A 17,898-nucleotide genomic window follows, 5' to 3' on the forward strand; every position below is an offset into this window, starting at 1 on the left:
AACAATGTCCTCAAGAGAAGCTGCCTTTGCAAAGGTTGGATGGATTCTGGGCCAACAACTGCCCAAATGTGATCCCCACCAAGACGGGAGCTCTCATTGACACCTGCTCTTTTGTTATCGAGGTCAGAGAAGGGCGTTTTCTCTTTTTTTTTTTTTTTGGTGGGGCAGTGAGGGTTAAGTGACTTGCTCAGGGTCACACAGCTAGTAAGTATCAAGTGTCTGAGGCCGAATTTGAACTCGGGACCTCCTGAATCCAGAGCTGGTGCTCTATCCTCTGCGCCACCTAGCTGCCCCCTAGAAGGGCGTTTTCTCATGTGATGAAGCCTTTGGTTCCACGGTTTACACAACTCCTGCTGCAGAGGTGACTTTTAATCAAGGTAATCCCTGGTTCATGCTTGAACAGCCCTTTCTCTGATGCTGTTCTAGTGGGTTTGGACTTCAGGTTTCTGAACTTAGGGTGGAAGAGGTGGCAAATCTGATGGGCTACATTTTTAATGATGACCACTAGGTGGTGCCACAGTGCACAGAGAGCTGGAATGGGGAAGACTGCTGAGTTCAAATCTGGCCTCAGACACTAGGTGTGACAAGTCACTTCACCCTGTTTGCCTCAGTTTCCTCATCTGTAAAATCAGCTGGAGAAGGAAATGGCAAACCACTCCAGGATCTCTACCAAGAAAACCCCACATGGGTCATGAAGAGTCAGACAACACTGAGAATGACTGAAGAACAAATATTTGAAAGAATGTTTGTCGTGGTCCAGGTATGACCTTGGGACCTAGTGACCCCTGCCATGAAAATGTTGGTTATGGTGAAATCATGTGGGGGATGAATAGAGGTAAAGTGTTTAGAGGAGAGCTTTGTCACACGGCCCTCCTGTATTATTATTATTATTATTATTTTGTTTACGGGGCAACAGGGGTTAAGTGACTTGCCCAGGGTCACACAGCTAGTAAGTGTCAAGTGTCTGAGGCTGGATTTGAACTCAGGTCCTCCTGAATCCAGGGCCGGTGCTTTATCCACTGTGCCACCTAGCCACCCCCTCCTGTATTATTATTAAGGAGCTCATGTTTATGGAGTGCATTACAGTTGGTCCAGGGTTTCCCTTATAACTGAAGTTGTGCCCATTTTAAAGATGATGACAGAGATTCCAAGAGATGACCTGTCCAGCATCACACTGGTCACAGGGTCTTTGGTGAAACCAGGTGTTCTGACCCCAATTCCTGTGCACTCTCTACTACCGAACCCACCTTCTCATTTAAGGGGCACTGAGTTGTGTGTGCTTTGTGAGGCACAGACTGTCGTCCTACCATATAATTGGAGTGGCCAGATCAGCAGGTTGTTAGAGGCAGTACCCTCACGGCAAGTTTCCTATGCCAATGAGAAGGCCTGGATCTTCTGTCTGGGGGGGAAATCTGAGGCTTTTATTTTTTCTTATAGAAATGAGAAGTATTTCTCCTAAAACATGCAAAAATTGACTAACTCTTTTTCAGTTGTCATCTTTCTGCCCAAGATGTGTTGTGTCTCTTGAATCGAAGGCTCTCCCCTTATTCCAAGCTATGGGAAAGTGTCGGATTCCTCTGGAGATTGTGTGAGGGTCAGCTAGTGAGCCAGGTAGGGGTCATTGACAGTGTCTTCAGGATGCCCCAAGTGCCTCCCATGCATGTGTTAAGGCTTTCTTGAGAGATGTGGTCTTGGTGATGACCTTGTTCACTTGGTGCATCAGAGACAGAAAAGAGGCAGCAGCACTTTGCTCCCCAAAGGTGTTTGTGAGGGTCTTTGAGGTACCCGGCCCTATACAAAAGTTTGGGTTGATCCTCCCGCTTGGTAACTTAGATCTTGCTTTGAAGGGATTCCCCATAGATGGTGTGCTTCTCCAGATGGTGGATCTTGTCTTTGGGTTTGTTGGACTGGTTACATCAGGCTTCAGAAAATGCTGGGGCCTCCACAACCTGAAATTTGTGATCGCTCAGTAGAGATTGGCCCAGTAATTCACTTCCTTCTTGGCTGCCTCCTCCCACTCCCCCATCCCCATCCAATCTGTCTTCCAGTGGTATTCATTCTCCCTTGCTAAGGTTTCTCTCCACTCACAGCTGTTCCCCTCCCTCCATTAGGGCCTCATCAGCTTTCCTGTGGTTCTTTCTTCTCATTGTCTTCTCCAACCCAGCCTTGACAGAGCTGATCAAGTGTGATTCCTGCCACCCAGCACTGGCTGGGCCACTTAGGCTTAAGAAGCTTTGCCCTTGGTTTGATAGAATACCAACGCCTTTATTTGGGATTTAAAACCCTTCCCCATCTGGCTTCATTTCATCCATCTTTCTTTATGTGTTTGTTTTAAATTTCCGCATTTTCTCACGATTGACCGTTTGGGTTTTCTGCTTTCTTCTTGTGTTCCTCTTTTCCTGATCACTCGCCTCTCGTTTTCTCCTCCCTCTTTGATCCCAGCAGCTGGGTCGCTGAGAGTCCTCTACCCCCTGAGTTGAGAGTTCTTGGGGTCAGCTTCCTGGACGCTGCCATGACTAACGTTGAGGAAGAGTGGCCCGGCCTACTTGGGTTTCCTCCCTTTCCCCAGACATCCGTGTCCTTTTACCCGGCCTCTGAGATCGCTCCTGTGTCTGTTTCCCTCTCCCCTCCTCACTATTAGTACCTCTCCTTTTCCATCCTGTGTTTGAGCAGACTCACTGGCTGCTCCTCGTTGTGGGTTGGGACTGGGAGAGATGCACAGTGAGGTGCTGCTGTGGGGAAGTGGTCTTGGCCTTCCAAGCTGCACTCTGGGCCTCCAGCCTGGGAGTTTGTGCTCCCTGTGCCTGCTACCTGGAATGGATTGGGTGGGACAGGGAGAGTGAGTATTGACATTGTCCTGTTAATGCACGAGGCTTTTCTGTTTTCTTATCTTGTGCCTTCAGCTGCAGTGACTTTGTATCTAGTATGGAATTGTGGTGTTTTTGTTTTCTGAGGTTGTTGGAAAATAGTCTCCACCTTGTCAGTCTTATGACCATATTCCCTTATGTCCTTCCTTCCTTCCTTCCTTCCATGTGTCCATCCTTCCATCTGTTCCTCCTCCCCTCCCTTTCCCTCCCTCCCTTTTCCCACCTTCCCTTTCTCCTCCCTCCCTCCCTTCTCTCCTTTTCTTTTTTGTTTTTTTTTTTTTTTTTTTTTTTCGGGGCAATGGGGTTAAGTGACTTGCCCAGGGTCACACAGCTAGTTAAGTGTCAAGTGTCTGAGGCCGGATTTGAACTCGGTGCTTTATCCATTGTGCTATCTAGCTGCCCCCTCTTTTTTGTTTTACTGATGCCCTTTCCTTTTTATATTGGTGTCCCTTCCCAATGACACCCCTTCACCATGGGAACCTTCTGTTATAGCAAAGAAGGCCACTAGACAACACAAATCCTTCTGCACCTGGGGTTACCCCCTCAGTACCAAGACAGGGAGCCATGCTTCATCTCAGCTCCATCCTCTGAAGTCATGATGGGTCTGCAGGGTTTATCTTTTTTTTTTTTTTTTTTGCGCAGGGCAATGAGGGTTAAGTGACTTGCCCAGGGTCACACAGCTAGTTAAGTGTCAAGTGTCTGAGGCTGGATTTGAACTCAGGTCTTCCTGAATCCAGGGCCAGTGCTTTATCCACTGCGCCACCTAGCTGCCCCCCTTTTTTTTTTTTTTCTGCAGGGTTTATCTTAATATTATTGTGACTGTCTTGTAAATTGTTCTCCTTGTTTCATGTATATGGTTCACACACATTTTTCCAAGTTTCTCTGAATTCTTATTGTTGGTCTTAAGGCCCAATCGGGCCACATTTGGTTTCCCCATCAGTGGACACTCACTTTGGTTGTAGTTCTTTCATTCCCCAGAAAGTGCTGCTCTAAATCTTTTTGTTTATTTGGGACCCTTTCTTTGTTCTTTGACCCTTTTGCATCTATATCTCATTGTGCTTTTCCTGGATCAAAGGAGAGGTACAATTTTCATGGCTTTCCTGGTATAATTCAAAGTGGTTTTCTCCGATTGTTTGCTGGGTCCAACAAACAGTGAGTTACTGTACCTGTTCCCCCTCTGGACCCTCCAGCGTTTTCATTTTCATCTCTTGTGGATATTTGCCAAATCTAATGGGTATGATGGGAATTCTCAGCGTTCCTTTCATTTACACTTTGTCGTAGTGTTTGGGAGCATTCTTTCATGTAGTTGTGGATAATTTGCATTTCTCCTTTTGAAAACTGCTTGTTCATACCCTTTGAACACTGATGTCTTAGGGAGTGCTTCTTGTTCTTCTATATTTGTGTCAGTGCCCGGAGCAGACCTCTCTCAGAGATTTGTTGCAAGAGTTGTGGGTTCCCCCCGCCCCGACTGATCGCTTCTTGTCTTGCTCTAACTGCATTGATTTTGTTCTTTGAAAAGATTTTAAAATTTATTTCATCCGAAGTGTCTATTTTATCTTTGATGTTCACCCCATGGCATGTTTGGTCAAGAATCATTCCTCAGCTGTGCTTGTATAAGGCATTTCCTTCCGTTCATCCCATCTTGGGATGTGTCCAGGCTACCTCTCTGGAAGGATTTCATGTGACTTCCCTTCAGGGTTTCTGCCCTCCTGCTCAGTTGCCTTCCTAGCCATTCCCTGTGCACTTTGCTGCCTTTGCTGAGGCCGTACCCCATATTTGGAGTGCTGTCCCTCCTCTGCTTCTTGGAATCTCTGGCTCCCTTCAAGGCTCAGCTCAAGGACCATCTTTTAGTTGAGTTCCCTTACAGGTAGCCCAAGTTCTTATTGAATCACTTGGTATATACTCTGTATGTATTTATCTGTGTCTGTGTCATTTCTCTCCAGCAGAGTCTAAGTTTCTCCTCCTCCTCCTCCTCCCCCTTCTCCCCCTTCTCCCCCCTCTCCCCCTTCTTCCCCATCTCCCCCCTCTCCTCCTTCACCCCCTTCACCCCCTTCTCCCCCTTCTCCCCCTTCTCCCCCTTCTCCCCCTCCTCCCTCCTCCCATTGGGGTTAAGTGACTTGCCCAGGGTCACACAGCTAGTCAGTGTCAAGTGTCTGAGACCGGATTTGAACTCAGGTCTTCCTTAGTCCAGGGCCAGTGCTTTATCCACTGCACCACCTAGCTGCCCCTGAGTCTAAATTTCTTGAGGGCAGGGATCGCTTCCTTTTTATCTGTGTATCTGCAGTGTCTTGCACAGCGTCTCGCATGTTACAGGTGCTCAGTGGGTGCTTTTGGAATGGGGTGGAATTCACACAGGAAGAATCAAGTGGATGCAATGGGAAGATGACTGGGTTTGGTGCCTGAGCCTGCCTCTTTCTGGCCTTAGGCGTCCTAGAAGATGGAAGGACTGGACAAGGTCACCCCGGAGGCCTTTCCAGCTCTAGCTCTCCCGTAGGACACTGACTTGTTGAGGCGGCCCAGCTTTACCTATATTCTGGAAAGGCCTGGACTAGAATTCTAGGCCTAGGACTCCACGGGGAATTGATTGGATGCTCGTTAGGAAAGTGTGCAGTGCCTTCAGGATCCCCAGCTGGTTTCTGATGTAAAGTGACCGCAGTGTTCTTCCAGTGATGAACAGCAGGATCTCATAGAAACAAAAATCAGTGCCCTCAAGGGCTGTGGGAAGACACTTGGTGTTGTGAGAAGGGAGCACGTGCCCTGGGCTGGGAGGGAGGGAGGCTTTGGAGCAAGAAGCGGACGTACAAAAAGCATTGTTGGCAAGAAGGAGGTGAGCTTGTGGTGGTGGAGAGGAAGGCTCTCACAAGTCTGGGCCCTGCTCATCTAAGCACTTTCTTTAAGTGTCCAGACGGCCACTCAGAGTCCTCACGGAGAGAGAAAAACGGGCTCCGTTTGGATCTGAGAGTCCAGGCGACTTGGGCCCTGGAGTTTTAAGGCTTTGTCTCCGGGCTGCTTTAGCCCTTGCTCGTGCCTCCTCACCCACACTGATCAGGCCCCGGAGGCGTCAAGTATCCTTCCAATTCGTGTTTCAGGAATGATGTGTAGGTGTGTGTGTGTCTAGGGAGGGGAGTGGTGGGGGGTAGGAGGGGGCTTTAACTCCTTTCTAAGTCAGTGGGAGCATCCAGTGATTTCTCCAGGCCCGGGAACCTTTCTGACCTTAAGCAACAAGCTGGGATTTGACTTACTGCGTTTCTCATTTTTGTCATGACTGACCTCTTTGTGAGTTAAAAAATTATCTATCTCTCTATCTATCCATCCATCATCTCTCTCTCTCTCTGTCTATCTATCCTCTGAACAGGCAGATGTTCCTTGATGTCCCTGCTGTTTCTCTTGCTCACCTCCCTGTAGCTCCCTCCAAATGCCTTGAATGATGAATTACTGGACCTATGATGCTCCTTAGAGAAGCCAGCTCTTCCCACTAAAGCTAGAAGGGTTTTGGGGCAGCTAGGTGGCTCAGTGGATAGAGCACCGGCCCTGGATTCAGGAGTACCTGAGTTCAAATCCGGCCTCAGACACTTAACACTTACTAGCTGTGTGACCTTGGGCAAGTCACTTAACCCCAATTGCCTCACTAAGAAAAAGGAAAAAAAAGCTAGAAGGGTTTCTCTCTCATTGTTCTGATGATAACTTTCTCCCAGACCTACAGCATATGATGTGTCCTCAGCTGTGCATGAAGCAGCGGGACCAAATCTGGGACCTGGAGTTGCCGTTTCTGCCAAGGTCATGTAGCTCTGGAATTGGAGAGTCACAGCCCCAGGGAAGGGGTGCAGGAAAGCACCCCCCCCTCCCACTCCTTTGCAAGGGGCAGGGTGAATGGTGCAAACAGCACCAGAGGTTTGTTTGGTGACGGACTGCTTGGTTTTGCTGATTGTTTTCCTCTCTTTTTCTTTTTTTTTTTTTGGGGGGGGGTGTTTTTGCAGGGCAATGAGGGTTAAGTGACTTGCCCAGGGTTACACAGCTAGTGTCAAGTGTCTGAGGCCGGATTTGAACTCGGGTCCTCCTGACTCCAGGGCCGGTGCTTTATCCACTGTGCCACCTAGCTTCCGTCTTTCCTTTTTCTTTAAAAAAATTTTGTGTTATAAGGAATCATTCTTTGGAAGGGAGGAAGTGGGGGGTATAGGGAGAAATGTAGATGATGGAGGAACATAAGGTATCAATGAAAACCTATTTAAAAAAAGATAAGAAAGGTGACTTGTCAAATCTTGGTCAGGGTTATTGATGTTCCTGCAATTAAAATGTTTGTCGTTTGGCTTCCAATCGCTTTGGGGGGAGGGAAAGCATCTCATTCATTGGCCATGTTTCTTTGTAGAAGAATTTGCTTCCTTGTGCTCAGAGGAGGATTGATTGCTCCAGAATGGGGATCCCTCGCACCCTCACCTCTGTTTTTCCTGTCCTTCAAGAGTTTCTCTCTCTCTTTCTCTCTCTCCCTCTCCCTCTCTCCCTCTCTCTCCCCTCCTCCCCCTCTCTTTCTCTTTTGTGGGGCAATGAGAATTAAGTGACTTGCCCAGGGTCGCACAGCTAATAAGTGTCAAGTGTCTGAGGCCAGATTTGAACTTGGGTCCTCCTGAATCCAGGGCTGGTGCTTTATCCACTGCACCCCTTAGCTGCCCCCTTTTCTTTCTTTCTTTGTTTCTTTCTCGTTCTCCCTCCCTCCTTCCTTCCTTCCTTCCTTCCTTCCTTCCTTCCTTCCTTCCTTCCTTCCTTCCTTCCTTCCTTCCTTCCTTCCTTCCTTCCTTCCTTCCTTCCTTCCTTCCTTCCTTTCTTCCTTCCTTCCTTCCTTCCTCCCTCCCTCCCTCTATCCCTCTCTCCCTCCCTCTATTTCATCAAGAGAAGCAATGTTTATATTTTATAAGGGAAATCAATAATTTATCCTATGAGTTGGCCCAGAAAATGTTTCCTGGCTTTCTCGACAAGTTTGTTCATTTCACCATGAGGAATTCAGAAACATTAAAAAAAACAACTTCCCTTGGCATTTGTAGAGCTTGGTAGAGTGGTTAGGGGCCAGGGGCCAGGGGCACAGCTGGTGTTTGACTCTGGGATTTAAGTCATTTTTGGAAAAAGCGAGCAAACCAGAGACCTTTTGTTTTTTTTTGGTGGCCAAAGTTTTCAGAGGCAAGTAGTGATGCCTCTAGTCAGTTTGCTTGTGATTTGTGGTGGAAAAACATGCCTGCGCCCAGGATATACTTCAAAGGCTCTAAGTCACCTCAAGGTGAAGGCTGGCTCATCATGCGGCTTCCCCTTCCTGCCTCTGCCTTTTGCCTTCAAATCTGTAAATGACAAAACAACCACAACAATCCCAAAGCATTAAAAAAAACGAGAAAAGCAGATGAATGGAGTTGTTTGGTTTCCACCAAACACTTGAATGCTGTGGAGGAGAGGAGAGCGAATGATTGATGTTTTGTTTCTAAGTTTCCTCAAATCCGTCTGGAAATGCGTGGCTAAAAGCCGTATTAACAGCAGCAAAATTCTCCATTAACTTCACATTTGGACTGTATTTAGTCATTGGAAGCATCAACTTTCACTGCAAACAGGACTTAGTAATGGGAGGCTACTCTACGCACTTGACAGCTCTGCCCCTCCGCTCTCCCAGGCATTTTCACTTTCTTTGCTTTCCTGAGGGAGTCACTAAAAAAAAAAGAAAGAAAAGAAAAGAAAGACTAGAGGAGGGACAGGAAATTACCTCGGAATTTCATTCTTCTTTCACTTAGTCAGCATGAACTGATGTAGCTTTTACAGAAGAATGGGTGCTGGGTGTTCCTCTCTGGGCTTGGTATTGTGTTTGAACCTGAGCTCAACAACTTCCATTGGCTTATTTCTATATTTTTATTTATTTACTTTTCCCAAGGGCATCTTCTATTTTTTCACAGGGCTCTTTGGCTGGTGTCTCTTTCTCCTTGTCTCTTCGCAGAGTTTCATCCCTTACAGCAAAGATGCAAGGGTGAGGGGGAGGAGGGAGGAAAGCTAACCACACATGGGCACGTCCACCATTAGATGTAGAATCACCACCCACAGCGCCCTGCCTCTGCCTCTCTGGGGCCAAACATGGGCTTCCATATTTCCTGGCCTCCCATTTGGGTTCCTTTGTTGTTCCAGTTACCGTGTGATGGTAAGTTGCTGGGGACCTTGTCCAGGTTCTGCTGACTTTGTTACACGTTTGCTTGTGTCGATCTTCTTTTGCTTCTGTGAAATCTCTGTGGGTGTCCTCTCTCACACAGAGCTGGATTTGGTGATTTTCATGAACAGCCTTTCATCTGCCCACTCCCCAGTCAATGGGCTTCTGCTTTGTGACTGCAGATAATTGAGCGCCTGGGAGACTTTTCTCTCTGTCACAGCACAGGCCTGGTATGTGCTTTCCTGTCTTCCCCAACCCACCTGGGGTGGTGGTAACCTTCTGCCACTGGCCCCTCTTTAGCTCTCCTTAGGTGTTTCCTTCCCATCATCAAAGATAAGCTTCTAGAGGACAGGGACTGTTTTGTTTGGCTTTTGTTTTCTCCGTGCTTAGTACAGTGAATGGCACATAACAAATGCATAATAAATCCCCTTCCTTCCTTCTTTCATTTATTCATTCATGCATTCCTTCATTTTACATTTCAGGAAACTGAAGACCCAGAAGTCAAGTGACTTCCCCAGGGTCAAACAGGCAGTAATGCCAGAGGCAGGACTGGCACCCGGCTCTCCTGATGCCAAAATCAGTTCTCTTTCCCTGTACAACATGGGGGGTTGCCTTGTGGTGGGATTGTCGGGGCAGAGGGAACAGATCCTTGAGTTGCTTTCTTGGCATGATTCCGACTTGCTTCCCGGAATGGTTGACCCAGCTCACAACTCGGGCCTCACGCCCGTGGCTCCCCACCCCCTTCCAGCCATGACTCTTCCCATGGTGAGGCTGTATGACTCCCTGGCCCTATGACCTTGGGCAAGTCCCTCACCTTCTATGACCTTCATCGGGAGTCGTCCTTTTATTCCTCATTCCCTAGGCTGGTGTGAAGATCAAATGCGAGCTAATCACTATGGAAGTGTCGCTCATGTGCCAGCGCTAACTGTCCTGCCCGACCTCTTCTAGAGAAAGCACAGTGAGCTTGTCAGCACTTGAGGGTCAGTCTTCACCCCTGTGGGCTAGAGTCTCCCTGGCGTTTTAAAGAGCCGCTATCATGACTTAATTGATTGCTTAAGTTGCATGTGAAAATGACCCTCTTCAGAGGGTGAAAACTTTTCATTTAGGCAGCCTACGGCACAGTCCTGTGCAGAGCCTGGGGTCAGGGAGACTTGAGTTCAAATCTAGCCTCAGACAAGTTGATTAATCTCTGCCTTAGTTTCTTCATTTGTTAAAAGGAGACTATAATAGCATCTGCCCCCTTCCCCTTGCTGTTGTGAAGATAAAATGAGATATTTGTAAAGCATTTTGTAAACTTTAAAGCACTGTAGAAATGCCAGCTGTAGTAACTGTTTATTAATGATGCTTGTTAATTATTCTTAAGGATAATGTTATTCAGCAAATGTTTATTAAACACCTCCAAAGTGTGGGGCACTTGGGGTTGCAAGTGTAGTCCCTGCCCCAGGGGTGCTCACAGTTTACAGGACGTGTGGACAAGGGTAACACTAGCTATAATGGGCCACGGGCAAAGGCATGGGCACTCTTTTTGCGTGTGGGTGGACCAGGTGGCCACACAGGTGCCTCCAACCCTCTGATTCTGTGGTTGACCCTGCACGTGGGTTCCAGCCACAGTCGCCCCGATGCTGTGGGCTTCAGTTTCTTCATCTGTAGAACAAGAGGGTTAGGTCAGATGATTTCAAAGGTTTCTTCTAGCTCCAAGGCCTAAGAGGATCGTCCCCCCCCCCCCCAATGCCACATCAATGTTTGGGGAAGAGAGAAACCCCTTCCTTAGGTGGATGGTTAAGGGGAGGGTCCTTGGAGGTGGTCCCTGAGTAGGACCTTGGACAGAGAGAAGGATTTAACAGGAAGAGAAGTGGGGGGAATATGTTCCAGGCCTGGGGTTTGGGGAGAGGTTGGCGAGGGAGAAAGTCGCCTGGGGCAGGGGGGAGAGGAGGAGAGACAACCTGGGTGAATGCATGGAATGGGAGGTGGCAGGATGAGGTTGGAATGATTTCCAGTTCAGTTTGACTGGAGCTGAGGGTGTGCAAACGGGAATAGTGTGAGCTAAGTCTAGAGAGGTAGGTTAGTGCCAATTGGGGGGGCCTCAAATGCCAGGCTAAGAAGTTTGTGTTTTGTGATATAGGCAGTAGGGACCCATGGATGGTTCTTCGTTTAGGGACAAGTGCTTTGAGATCTACAAAGCACTTTCTCCACAGGGATGCTGTGAGGTGGGTCATGCAAACATCATTCATCTCCAAGCTGACAGTGATTTTCCACGGTGTCTGAGCCGGCATTGGAACCCACAACCCGTGATTCCAGATCTAACACACTGGGCTCAGTGCAGGGGAGTGGGGGAGAGGTCAGAATTGACAGTGACTTCCAAGTCTTCAGCCTCGTGGGAGTAGGGAGGGGCTGGTTGTGTCAACAGGAATACAGGAGAGTTGGGAGGAACAGCCTGAGGCCCCTAGGGCTTTCAGTCATGTTGGTTGAGTTTGAGGTGCCGGGGAGGAGACAGGAGAGCTTGTCTGGTGGCCTGTGAGTTCAGATGAGGGGCAAGGACTGGGTAGGTAGACCCCTCTGCATGGAGCTAATGAGGAGTGTGGAGGAGAGAGGTCAGGGCTGGCTTCTGTGTTTATTACTGCTGGGGCTGGAGTTTTAGTGATGAGGGGTTTTGCAAGTCTGAGGTGGAGACCAGTGGGATGTTGGTGTGTATGTATGTATTGATGAAGCTGGGTGCTGCAGTGAACCCAGCTCCAGGCCTGGAGTCAGGAAGACTCATCCTCCTGAATTCTGATCCAGCCTCAGACACGGACTAGCTGTGTGACCCTGGGCCACCCTGTCTGCCTCAGTTTCTTTATCTGTAAGGTGGTGATAATAACAGTACCTACCTCACAGGGTGAGTGTGAGGATCACAGCCCTTCCCTTATTTCCTTTCCCCTAGAGACTTCTTTTTTTTTTTTCCTGATAAAAGTATTTTATTTTTTTCCAGTTATGTATAAAGATAGTTCTCAACATTTGTTTATACAAGCTTTCCAATTTCAGATTTTTCTCCCTCCCTCCCTTCTCTCCCCCCTCCCCTAGACAGCAGGTAATCTGAGATAGGTTTTATTTTTATATATATACATATACATAGATATACATATATATAATAACATTAAACATATTTCTGCGTTAGTCATGTTATAAGAGAAGAATCAGAGCAATAAGGAAAAACCTCAAAATAGAAAAACATCAGCACCAAAAACAAAAGAAATAGTATGGTTCAATCAGCATCTATACTCCACAGTTCTTTTTTTTTCTTTTCTGGATTTGGAGATCCTCTTCCATCATGAGTCCCCTGGAACTCTCCTGTACCATTGCACTGGTAAGAAAAATCTAGTCCATCATAGTAGATCAACACACAATGTTGATGATACTGTGTACAATGTTCTTCTGGTTCTGCTCATCTCACTCAGCATCAATTCATGCAAGTCCGTCCAGGTTTCTTCCCCTAGAGACTTTTTGAATTTGGTATGTTCTAAACAGAACGCACTGTCTTATCCCCTCTTCTTAACTTCTCAGTTACTGTCCAGGGCACCAGCCTCTTCCCAGGCACCCAGGCTCACACCCTCCCAGGCCCCCTGAATGCAATCAGTTGTCTGGTCTTGTTTCTGCCTTTGTAGCATCTCTTCTCTCCTCTGCCCCCCCCCCAAAGCCCAGCTCTGACCCTGTGGTCCCCTCTTCCCCATCCCCACTGCCAGGGCCTGGCTGGCTTTGAATGCCCTTTATAATCTCACCTCCTGCCCCTTTACACTTTTCATTGCCTCCCCTTACTCTTGGAACTGGTGATCCCACTGGCCTCCCATCTCTTGATTCTTGGGTGTTTTCACTGGCTGGTCCCCAGGCCTGAAATACACATCCTCCCTCCTTCTCTCCCCACCCCCACCCCCCACTTCCTTCAGGTCCCTCCTAAAACCTCCACCTTCTGCCAGAACCTTTTCCCTGGCCTCTTTAATTGGAGGATTGTTGTCTCTGGGTAGATGGGAAGCTCCTTGAGGGCAGCCATGATTCTGTCTTTCTTTGTAACACCAGTGCTTAACACAGAGCCTGGAACATAGTAGATGCTTGGTAAATGCTTGGTGACTCTCTAATTGATAACTTAATCTAGGATCTAGGGGGAGAGAAGACCCCTACAGTGCTGCAGAGATGGTATTAATTTGATTATGACATTAGGATAAAGAGAGAAAAGTCTGAGGTGAGGCAGAGGAAGGAGAGAGCTTTTTTTAAAAAAATAATAAACATTTGTATTTATATTTTTGAGTTCCAATTTTTATCCTTCCTTTCCTCCCTCCCCATTCCCCTCCCTGAGGTGGTAAGCAATCAGATATAGGTTACGATTATGTAAAACATTACCATATTAGTCATTTTGTATAAGAAAACTTGGATAAAAGAAAAAAATGAAAGAAAATGAAAAATAGCATGCTTCAGTCTGTGTTCCATCAATATCAGTCCATCAACAGTCCTCTGGGATTGTCTTGGATCATTGTATTGCTGAGAAGAGCTAAGTCTATCATAGTTGATTATGAACAATATTGATGTCTCTGTGCACAGTGTTCTCTTGGTTCTGCTCACTTCACTATATATCAGTTCATACAAGTCTTTCCAGACTTTTCTGAAATCATCCTATTTGTCATTTCTTATAGCACAATAATATTCGATCACCATCATATACCACTGCTTGTTTAGCTATTCCCCAATGGATGGGCATGCCTTTGATTTCCAATTCTTTTTTTTTTTTTAACTTTTTTTTGGTGAGGCAATTGGGGTTAATTGACTTGCCCAGGGTCACACAGCTAGTTAAGTGTTAAGTGTCTGAGGCCGGATTTGAACTCAGGTCCTCCTGACTCCAGGGCTGGTGCTCTATCCACTGTGCCACCTAGCTGCCCCTGATTTCCAATTCTTAGCCACCACAAAAAGAGTTGCTATAAAAATTTTTGTATAAATAGGTATTTTTCTCTTTTTGGAGATGTCTTTGGGATATAAACTAGCAGTGTTATTGTTGGATCAAAGGGTACGCACAGTTCTATAGCCCTTTGGGCGTAGTTCCAGGAAGAGTTTTTAAATGGGGCAAAGTGTTGAGAAAAAAAAGCTGGGCTTTGAATATGGACAGGCGGAGGAGAGGGTGGGCATTACAGGCCAAGGAAGGGCCCAGGAGTGGAGGTGGAAAAGTGTTGGGCAGAGACTGGTTGTGGACGGCCTTGGACGCTGGGCTGGGGAGAGGAGGCTTTGGAGATGGGCTTGGTGTTTGTTCTGATCCGAGATTTCTGGGAAGGGGACCCTGGAGAGGAGGCAGAAGGTGGGCTCTGGGTCAGGGATGGACTTTCCGTGTGACACCAGGGAAATATTGAACTTCCTCTTCTTTTTTTTTAACTTAGAAAGAAAGGGAGCAGCAGGACATGGAACTGGATTTGTCCCGGAGAATGGGGAAGAATGAAGGCAGTGAGAAGCGAGAGATGATCACTCCAGCTCTCCGAGAAGCCCTTTCCAAACAAGGTGAACGTCTCAGCCAATTGTTGGTAGATGACATTATTTTTGAAGCTTGCTAATGTGGGGCCTGCTTCCATGAAAGGAGCAGGAGGAGGAAGCAGGTATTTATTTACTCTTGTGTCCTGGAGTTGGTTCAGCAGGTACAAGAGAATGAGCAACCAATGTAGAATGCCATGATTGTGTTCTTACCACCCTGTGCCCAGGCCCTGGGTGCCCCCTCTGCTCCTTGTGCCCAGGCTTTGGCCCTGAGTGTCCCCTCTGCTCCCCTGCCTCTCTCGTGCCCAGGTTTTGACTCTGGGCACTCCCTCCATCACCTCTTTTGTGCCCAGGCCTTGGCCCTGAGCCTGTCGTCTCACCTTCTGCCCCCACCCTTCTTGTGCCCAGGCTTCTGCCCGGGCTGGCTGTGCAGAGCAGCAGCGTTCCCATTGACCTCGTCTGCTCATCTCTGCTGGGGGCAATGTCGAACACTCTGGGACAGCAGATGCCCTGAGTTCATCTCTGGCTTCTTACTGGGTGACTCCTGGTGTGTTACACCTCAAAGTTTCGGCTCACTTCCTCCTCGTCATCTCTTTCTAACTTCGGTTTCTGTCATAGATTTCAAGGATGGGATATTTTAGTGCTGAAATTTATTTCAAAAGGGTGAATGAATTTAAATGAACCGTGAAGATGATCCATTTATGACATGCGGCTCTGCCCTTCTCAGGAGAGTACATATCAGAGTCTTGAGCCCCATCCTCTCTCTGGCCTTTCTCCAAATATTTCTGTGCTCTCACTCCATGCCAGACTGGGAACTTGGAGACCGAGGTTCAGCACAGTGCCACATAAAGCTACCTGTACGCACTGCCAGGCTCTTTAAGTCAGATTTAAATTAGTGGGTTGTTATCGGCATGGAAAGTGTCTGAGTTGGTATTGTTTTCACTTAGTCATGGACAGACTAAATCCTCACACTCTTCCCCACCCTCCCTTTTTTCTTCTTTTCCCCATTGTTGGGATCTCCTCTGTTGATACATTTGCTTATTAAGTTGAATTGAATTGAGGCTTGATTGAGCTCAGTGACTTGAGAAGGCATTAGATCCAATTCTTTTTGAATCCAGTCTTCTTGTTTTAGAGTTGGTCCCATCTCCACTCCCCTAAGGGCAGCTGGCTTGCACAATGGATAGAGCACTGGGCTTGGAATCAGAAAGATTCATCTTCATGAGTTCAAATCTGGTCTCCGACACTTACTAGTTGTGTGACCGTGGGCTAGTCACTTAACCCCATTTGCCTCAGTTCCTCATCCGCCAAGTAAGTTGAAGAAGGACGAGGCAAACTACTCCAGTATCTTTGCCAAGAAAACTCCAAACGGGGTCAAAGAGTCAGACCCGACTGAACAAAACAACTCCCCCAATTCCTTTAAAATCTATGATTTCATTTGCTTAAGGAACTCTTAGTGGGGAAACCCCAGATCCCTCTGCAGATGGGAGACTTTTCTGTGATGTAATCTCTGGGAGCCACCCTGTGGCACTGAGAGATCAAAGGACTGGCCTGGGCTCTCCTGCAGCCTGTAGGCCCTGAGGAGTCAGTTGAACCCAGGCGGCCCTCTCTGTATGAGAGGAGTCCCATATCCCGTTGCTTGTATCTCAGTGGTTCATGAAACCCTTGTTAAGGCTCGTGGTGGTAGTGGTGTGGGTGAGGGGCTTCATGCCTTAGGTGGTCTTCTTGAGTTGCTGGGCTAGAACTGTCATGTGGGACTGATCTGGGGATTGACCTCTCTGAATTTGGCCCGGGAACCCAGGGACACCTTTTTCTTTTTTTAATCATAAAAGTATTTTATTATTTTCCACTTATATATAAAGATAGTTTTCAACATTTGTTTTTATAAGTTTTTGAATTCCAAATTTTTCTCCCTCCTTCCCTTCCTTCCCCCCTCCCCAAGACAGAAAGCAATCTGATATGGGTTATATATGTACAATCACATTAAACATATTTCTGTATTAGTCATGTTGTGAAAGAAGAATCAGAACAAGGGAAAAACCTTAAGAAAGAAAAAAACCAAAAAAAAAATGAAAATAGTATGTTTCAATCTGCATTCAGATCCCACAGTTCTTTTTCTGGATGTAGAGAGCATTTTCCATCCTGAGTCCCTTGGAATTGTCTTGGATCACTGTATTGCTGAGAAGAGCCAAGTCTATCACAGTTGATCTTCACACAGTGTTGCTGTTACTGTGTACAATGTTCCCCTGGTTCTGCTCACTTCACACAGCATCAGTGCACTTAAGTCTTTCCAGGTTTTTCTGAAATCTGCCCGCTCATCATTTCTTAGAGCACCATGACATTCATATACCACAACTCATTCCTCCATTCCCCACTTGATGGGCATTCCCTCCATTTCCAATTCTTTGCCACTCTCATGGTCCATAAGGGATCGCTTTCCCTGCTTGTGGAGCCGAACAAGAGAAGCTCTCCCCAATGTGCTTTGGAAAACTAGATTCTTGTCTGTGTTGTCTCCCCTGTTAAAATGTGAGCTTCTTGGGGCAGCTAGGTGGTGCAGTGGATAGAGCACTGGCCCTGGAGTCAGGAGGACCTGAGTTCAAATCCAACTTCAGACACTTTACACATTTACTAGCTGTGTGACCCTGGGCAAGTCACTTAACCCCAATTGCCTCACCAAAAAAAAAAAAAAGAAGTCAAAATGTGAGCTTCTTGAGGGCAGGAACCAGCCCATGTTTGTCTTTTTACCCCCAGGGTCTAGCGCATAATAGGCCCTTATTGATTGCCATTAAAGGCTCTGTAGATGACGGTAACCACGCACTTACTGAAATGATTATACAAGATCCTGTGGTTGGTTCCTCCTCAGCCACTCATCACAGGTTTAACTTCCTTCCTTTTCAGTGGGATCCCTTGGGCACAATTAGGCAGAGAAAAAAGCCCCAGAAGTTAACTCTGCTATTGGGGGATGCTGGGCCTTGGTCTGACTTTCATTCATTGCCCTTTGGACGCCGTGCTAATCATTTATATCGTCCAGGAAAATCGATGTCATTGATGGCAAAGTAGGTAAGCTTAGTACTGATCCTAGGAGTGTTAGTGCTGGCGACGTTGTGGCAATTTAAATCTGACCTGACGCTGCCCAGACCTCCTGGAGCTAGTTTCTTAAGAGCGTTGTGCTTCATCCAAGTTTCTGAGCAGCATTTGTATTTGGTCTGAGGTATTGCTGAAAGCTTCGTTTGGAGAGCAGATGTTGCTGCTGAAGGATGCAGAGTGCATTTGAGGTTCAGCATCCAGTGGTTTGGTGAACAACAAACCACAGACAGAAACATGGGAGGAGATCGTGTGGGGCTGGGGATGGTGGCAGCTCAGAACTGCTTCCCAAGGTGCCAT

At 47.2% G+C, this 17,898-nt stretch overlaps 1 protein-coding gene across 1 annotated transcript in view; it reads left to right on the forward strand.

The window, feature by feature from the left end:
- Positions 1–17,898, forward strand: part of LOC122753604 (S-adenosyl-L-methionine-dependent tRNA 4-demethylwyosine synthase TYW1-like) — a 244,033-nt gene that overhangs the window by 41,383 nt on the left and 184,752 nt on the right. Inside the window, exon 8 of the mRNA XM_044001116.1 lies at positions 14,430–14,547. Coding sequence (XP_043857051.1) covers positions 14,430–14,547 — 118 coding nt within the window. The remainder of the gene's footprint in view (positions 1–14,429; positions 14,548–17,898) is intronic.

The sequence above is a fragment of the Dromiciops gliroides genome, chromosome 4, assembly GCF_019393635.1.
Source record: "Dromiciops gliroides isolate mDroGli1 chromosome 4, mDroGli1.pri, whole genome shotgun sequence".
NCBI classification, from domain to species: domain Eukaryota; kingdom Metazoa; phylum Chordata; class Mammalia; order Microbiotheria; family Microbiotheriidae; genus Dromiciops; species Dromiciops gliroides.